This window comes from Montipora capricornis, chromosome 10 (assembly GCF_036669925.1).
Source record: "Montipora capricornis isolate CH-2021 chromosome 10, ASM3666992v2, whole genome shotgun sequence".
NCBI lineage: Eukaryota > Metazoa > Cnidaria > Anthozoa > Scleractinia > Acroporidae > Montipora > Montipora capricornis.
The window spans coordinates 72,293,454-72,300,421 of record NC_090892.1 but is presented as its reverse complement, the minus strand read 5'-3'; the positions used below and the strand labels follow the sequence as shown (position 1 = coordinate 72,300,421).

The window sequence follows — 6,968 nt, the reverse complement described above, 5'->3', positions numbered from 1 at the left end:
TACAATGCTTTGTATCTACTTCACGAATATTTTCATTGAACTTTGATCAAAATCGTAAGAGCCAATAAAACCACAAATAAACGGACAACACATAAGGATTCGATTCTAGTTTAATAAGTCAGGCAGACTCATAACCAGAAATTCGAAAGCTGGAGTTTTTTCCAGTTCCTTGAAATGCAAATATCGCTTTAGCTTAAGAAAATAAAATCGCACAACAATTTGGTCATCATGCACTCAACTCATGCTCACCTACGTCGTCGGAAAGACGGACCATCAGTCTCAAGACGTGATAAACTTCTTCCTTCGTTTTACTCGCCCTAAGCGCATCTTGGCAACATCTCGCGGCCCTCTGCCTGCAGAATAAAAACTCATGTTCTTGATGGAAAAATGGAGGAAAGGCCACACACTGCAAAAAGTAGAAAGAAGTATGCAGGCATGTGATGCAAGCGATCGCAGGAGACGATGAAACCAATGAAAACTCACCGATTAGCGATAATGTCACTCAGCATGAACCGCTCCATTCGGACAATCGGGCTAACAGACTCTTCTGAGGTGACGTAACCCTGCAAGGACGACTCCTCTTGCTCCATTTCGTATCTCTCTGTAAAATCCAAAGGAGAGTATTCCCTTAGAATGACTAATGATCCACCGCTAAATTGGAAAACGCAAAAGACGATGCCGTTTTGTAAACATTCTGGTGTTTTAAACAGCACGCAAGTCTTTGATATGTACCGTCCTCTTGGTCCTCCTCTTCTGGACCATCAGCGTTTTCTATATGGAAGTGAATATCTAAAAGGAAGAGGCGAATAAGAAATAAAACGCGACGAACACATCGTTAGAATTCATCACCTACCCGCCATCTTGGAAGGGGCTATCTAAAATGGCTACCAGTCACGTGATTACTCAATTGGAACCAGCCCACTCGCCGAGCCTGAAGAGTAGTTGAATTTCTTTTCCTTAACGGCAACACAATGCACGTGAGAGAGAAAGAGAGATTAGTCAACTCTGGGGTAAGCGCACAGTGCCTTGATTGTGCCATTAAGACCAAGCCAAACGATAAATGTTGGTCATTGTTGGAAGATCAACTTGATCGTCCAACACTAATTTGTATGGATAAACCAACATTTCAGCGTTTGAAATGACCACCGTGTTTCATGACTATTCAACATCTTGGGTAAAGGGTAAATGGTGAAGGGTAAAGGGCAAAGGGTAATAGGCAATATTTTGAACCAAAAAGATAATATCGCTTGTGGTAATTCTTAAGTCACGGGTCAGGTTGTTCATAAATACTAACCCGTTACCCGTTACCCTTTACCCTTTACCATTGGAAAAAGGCTGCCGTCTGCCGGTGGCTATAGCCAACGGGATTGCGGCTAAAGAGACCCTCTAAGTCCAGCAACAACAATTGTCCCAATCGGTGAATTTCAAAGCTGATATATCACTGGACGAATTTATTTTCCACTTCCCACATTTTTAGCGAAAGTTCCACATGTTCAAAGGATCGACCACTAATGCGAATTTCCCTGACAACCTGGATGTAATTTCTTAGCAGGACACCGACTCTGTCGTCATTTGCATAAATTCGGATTGTATGGTAGAACATAATCATCTGGACAAATATCGCGAATAAAATAATCGTCATAGTCGTTTCCACGCAGTCAGGTTTCAGTAATTGCAGCAATATCAAAATTAGGATCGTTAACAAAGTCGTGGATGTTTCTGGTTTGATCTTGCATTGAGGAGACAAAAAACAGCTCCCGGTGAAGCTCTTTCCATAGCCTTGGAACTACATGGAATATTGTTACATCATCATAAACGATTTTTCTACTAGTAAACACTGGGCGCAAATCACTTCCAATAGGCAACTTTCACGATAGCGTCATTTGACTACATCTAGAATTCAGTTTGTTTTTCTTTTCTTATTAAAATTTTGTATTCCCAGTGAGGTAAAAATAACAATAGCTCCAATTAGCATGAGACAAGCAAAACCCGAAGGATTCTGGTACTTGTATTCAAATGGCGTCATCACAGTCCGGGAGCATATGTCATTTACAGATAAATTTAGGGTGCGTTCGAATGACCGTAATCCGGAATAGGAATACATGGAATATCACTTAGAAATCCTTTGTTTTTCCGGAGATTCACATTCAAATTGTCAAACATCTGCTAAAATGCTATTTTGAACATAGTCCCTAGCAACGAGCTGACGTCATTAGTATCATAGCAACGCGACCGGAAATGAAAGTTCAGGAAGCGGGAGGCACATGGTTGAAAGATATAAGGAATTAACTTATGTAGCCTCGTTTCCATGGTGACAAATTTAAGCTATTTTTAAAACCCCTTATAATTGACCTCGGTGCAAGTTACACAAGTGCCACCAAATATTTTTGCATTATTTAGGGTTCAATTAAGATATCTAGACTAGTGGCTTGCTTGCTTCACAAAATTCCCACGGGACTTTTTTAAATGACATATGCAACATTGACAACATTAAATTCACAATTGAGTTTGAACAAAACGATGAAATTCCATTCCTTGATATCCTTATGAAACGCAATCGTGACAGCTCCTTCTCAACATCAATCTATCGAAAGAAGACATTCATCGGTCTTTACACCAAGTGGGACTCTTTTACTCCGCATAAATACACATAAACCTAGTCCGCACTTTCTGAATTGATAGGCATTTTCAAGGAGCATAACTTTCTTCACGAGCTTAGCTCGCAAGTCCCTGAAGCAACTGTTTCTAAACGTCCTACTCGCCTTTGCGGCAGATGGGCCAAGTTTGTTGAAGGAAAACCGAAATTGTCAACCTAGGATTCATTTGCAAATTGGCTAGAGAAAGAGGCAAAAATTAGTGATTCCAAGCAGCGGTGGATGCCAGAGAAGATAGAGTGGAAGCGTTCAGATACATCTAAAGTTGATAGGCGTAAGCCAGCTGACAAATCCCAACCTGGGCTGTTTGCAGGAGCCACGGGAGAATATTTACGCGCCAGCTGTGGAACAAAGTGCCCAATTCACCAGTCCTCTAATCACACTTTGCAAGAGTGCAAACGATTTCAGGGAATGTTGACTAGCGAGAAGGAGAAAGTTGTCGAGGAACACAAACTATGCTTATGTTGTCTATTACCCGGTCATCGTCTGCGTAAATGTCGTAGTAAGAAGAGATGCAAAGTTGAAAACTGTGACATGCGTCATAATACCCTTGTACATAAAGTCGACTTGAGATTTATTGAACGGGCAAAAGCGAAACGTGAATCAGAACAAGTGCCAGAAGTTGACAGAAACCCAGCTCCTGTCTCCCTGGAAGGTAGAGACTCATCACCACGTCAGGCTGTGGGGCCTCTTGAGGAGTATCAACAATCAGCGTACACAGGTTGTGAGACTGGTAGTCTTGCTTTGGTTGAAGTACTTCCCATAGTTGTTTGTTTGGAGAAACAGGAAAACAGCAGGTGATGGCATTGCGTGACTCAGGCTGTAATACAACGCTTATAGATGAAAGCTTAGCGCTCTCACTTGGGCTTCAAGGCAAAGAGGTAGATTTCGAAATTCAAGGAGTAAATGCGCAGAAGGTGTTTGCTTACCAGCACATCAAGAAATGCCATGTCGCATGAGTCGGAAAAGAGGAAGTCAAGTACTCCTTGCGAGATGTGAGGATAATTCCTAGCCTGAATGGTCCGGATCAGAAGTTGAGGTGGTCAACAATCAAGTATGAGTATCAACATCTGAAGAACTTAGACTTGCGTGACACTGACACGGGTCCAGTGCAACTCATAATTGGAACTAACAACTCTGACTTGATTCTACCAACACAAATTCTGAAACCCTCAGGTCAACCGGAACTTGACAGGGTACCTTATGCTGTTGAGACCCCACTTGGATGGGCGGTGACTAATTGGTTACCTGGTGAGAGAAGAGGAGCATCTCCATACAATGGGTTCAAAGTGTATAAAAGAAGTTCAGTTGAAAATGAGGAGCTGAAGCAGCTGGTCATGGCTCAGTCAGAGATAGAAACCTTGGGCGTGGTCAAGCTAGCTGATCCAACCCGTTCGATTGAGGACAAGCGAGCATTGTCACTGATGGAAAAGACAACCTTTAAGAGTGTGAATGAAGATGCGTATGTGTCAGGTCTACTGTGGAGAGATGAGGAACCATCTCTGCCCAACAATTACGGAATGGCAAAGAGGAGGCTACAATCCCTAGAGAAGAAGTTTGAGAGCTGTCCCGAGATCAGAGAGAGATATGCAAAGTCACTCCAGGATGACGGTGAGAAGGGCTATGTGAAGAAACTGGGTGAAGGGGAAATCCGGTGCGATAGTAAAGTGACTTGGTACTTACCACACAGATTGGTCATTAATCCCAAAAAACCTGATCGCCTCAGAAGAGTCTACGATGCATCAGCAAAATTCATGGGACAAAGTTTGAACGATAAGATCTACACAGGACCAGATCTTCTGTCCTCTCTGTTTGGAGTTTTCCTCAGGTTTTGCGAAGGAAGAATTGCAATGGCCGCTGATGTGAAAGAAATGTACCATATGCTCCGTCTTTCTGATCGTGATAAGCCAGCATTGTATCAGAGACTCTCTGATACAAGAACCAAGCGTGTACCAGTTCGAGAGAACAGTGTTTGGAGAAGTGTCTGCGCCATCCAGAGCGAACTACACTATGAATCGAAATGCTGATGAGAATGGGGAAGATTTACCTTTGGGTGTGAAAGCCGTCTACCAGCACTTTTACATGGATGATGGTCTACCGTCAACAGATTCTTGCGAGGAAGCTATTGAAATGACAAAGCAGATGACAGAGCTAGACAAGTGGCTGACCAATGACCCAGACGTCTTGGCAACCATCCCGGAGCAGGATAGATCTCCACGATTCCTCGAACTGAGTGAAGATAAGTTACCAACAGACAGAACTTTGGGCGTCATTTGGGATGCCCAAGAAGATATGCTCCAGTTTACCGGACTGAAGGATGATCCAGGTACGACGAAGAGGAAGATCTTGAGTCAAGCATTCTCTGTTTGGGATCCGCGAGGACTTCTCCTCCCATTCTCAATCAGAAGTAAAATCATCCTGCAGAATCTAAATCGTATGAAGTACGGATGGGATGACGAGTTGAAAGAAGCTGATCTTCGAGAGTGGCGTGAATGGCGCAAGGAAGCAGAAAAGCTTGATGAAGTGAGAATTCCGAGAGCTCTTATCCAAGAACAGAAACCTGTACGAGAGACTGCACTTCATGTGTTTTGCGACGCTAGCCAGAATGCTTATGGCGCGTGTGCCTACCTAAGACGAGCATTTTTAGATGACACAGTAGAGCGTAGTCTTATAGCGGGAAAAGGCCGTGTTGCTCCATTAAAGTCACAGTCTATCTGCCGATTGGAGCTCATGGGAGCTTTAGTTGCTGTGCGCTTAATTCAAACACTGGTAGAAGAAATGGTTACAAAGATAGAGAAGATAACTTTCTGGAGTGACTCCACCACAGTCCTACATTGGATCCGCCAAACGAGCTCCACTTACAAAGCATTCGTCGGTAACCGGGTGTCTGAGATTTACACAATCATGAGCTGTCTGGAGGCCACACTAGGGGCGGGCGCTGTGAGTTGGAGATATGTGCCGACAGAGGCTAACCCTGCAGATGACATCACCCGGGGACTAAGTCCTACGGAACTTGGCGCGGGTTTTCGCCAGAAAATAAAGTCAAAGCGCCCTGCGAGAACGATGACATCAAAGAAAAGAAGAAGGAAAGATGGGCTGGAGCATCTCAGGAAAACAAGGTCCTGTTAGGGTGGAAGAAGTATTCGTCACTGACCAAACTAAGAAGAGTTACGGCTTATGTGATGCGATTTGCAAACAATGTAAGAGCTAAGAAGGAAGTACGTCTACTGGGAGCACTTACGTCGAACGAATTGAGAGCTGCTCAGAATCATCTCGTGAAGAGGGCGCAAGTTGAATCATTCAGCGAGGAGATACAGTGTCTGAAGATAGGTGAGGAGATCCACAAGGAGAGTAGAATTAAATCTCTTGACCCAAGGTTGAAAGATGGGTTCTTGGTTGTCGGTGGAAGGCTGCAGAGAGCACAATGCCTACCTTACAGAACACGACATCCCAAAATAATTGACTCGCGTCATGAACTTGCACCGCTGAACGTCGAAGAAATGCATCGTATCTACTACCACCCGCCAACTGAGCACCTGCATAATCAAATTTGGCAGGAGTATTGGATCATCCATGGTCGCCAGGTAGTGCGAAGCGAGAAATTCAAGTGCAACTACTGTTATTGCCAGACAGTAAAGCCTCAAGAGCAGCAAATGGGTAGTCTACCAGAGTGCCAGGAATGGTGTTCAGGAACACTGGAGTTGACTTTTTTGGACCTATGTTAGTTAAGGAAAGACGCAGTGAAGTTAAAGTATATGGGTACTTGTTCACTTGCATGAGTACTAGAGAGTGCCACCTTGAACTTGTGGATGATCTTTCAACAGATCATTTCATCATGGCATTGAAAAGGTTCATTGCGCGACGTGGACGACCGCAGAGCATCCACACCGATAATGGAACGAACTTTGTTGGTGCAAATAATGAGTTGCGGAAATACATCAAACAATTGAATGAAGAGAGGATACAAAACTTCTGTGCTCCTAAGGAAATCGAGTGGAAATTTCAGCCGCTAAGTGCCCCGCACTTTGGAGGTGCATGGGAGAGGCTAGTACAGTGCACCAAGAAGACGCTGAAGGCAATTTTTGCGGACAGGGCTGTTTCCAAAGAAGTGCTGAGAACCGCACTAGTCGAAGCAGAAGGAATACTAAACAGTCGACCGATTACTCATAGGTCCAATGATGCAGGGGACATTGAAGCGTTAACCCCAAACCATTTCTTACTGTTGAGGGCAAATCCGAGTTATGAAGATGCTGAAGTTAGTGACGGAGAGATTAACTCGACAAAGATGTGGCGACAGTCCCAAGGGCTAGCTAA

General features: G+C 43.9%; 1 protein-coding gene and 1 pseudogene across 1 annotated transcript; one reads left to right on the top strand and one right to left on the bottom strand.

Moving 5' to 3' along the window:
- Nucleotides 1-215: 215 nt before the first annotated feature.
- On the bottom strand, nt 216-871 carry LOC138022407 (uncharacterized). The gene is made up of 4 exons (XM_068869535.1): nt 854-871; nt 733-789; nt 484-601; nt 216-353 (listed from the first exon to the last, which is right to left on the bottom strand). The coding sequence occupies exons 1-4, from the start codon at nt 858-860 to the stop codon at nt 227-229; spliced, it is 309 nt and encodes a 102-aa protein (XP_068725636.1). The 5' UTR covers nt 861-871; the 3' UTR covers nt 216-226.
- Nucleotides 872-2,876: 2,005 nt separating this feature from the next.
- LOC138019051 (uncharacterized) lies at nt 2,877-4,681 on the top strand (annotated as a pseudogene).
- The last annotated feature ends 2,287 nt before the right edge of the window (nt 4,682-6,968 follow it).

Excerpts from the sequence above, each read along its gene's own strand:
- LOC138022407 (XM_068869535.1), bottom strand. Across the intron at positions 602-732 it reads AGAGGAGGACCAAGAGGACG|AGAGATACGAAATGGAGCAA; the intron begins GTACATATCAAA and ends TGGATTTTACAG. Across the intron at positions 354-483 it reads AGTGACATTATCGCTAATCG|GCAGAGGGCCGCGAGATGTT; the intron begins GTGAGTTTTCAT and ends TTTATTCTGCAG.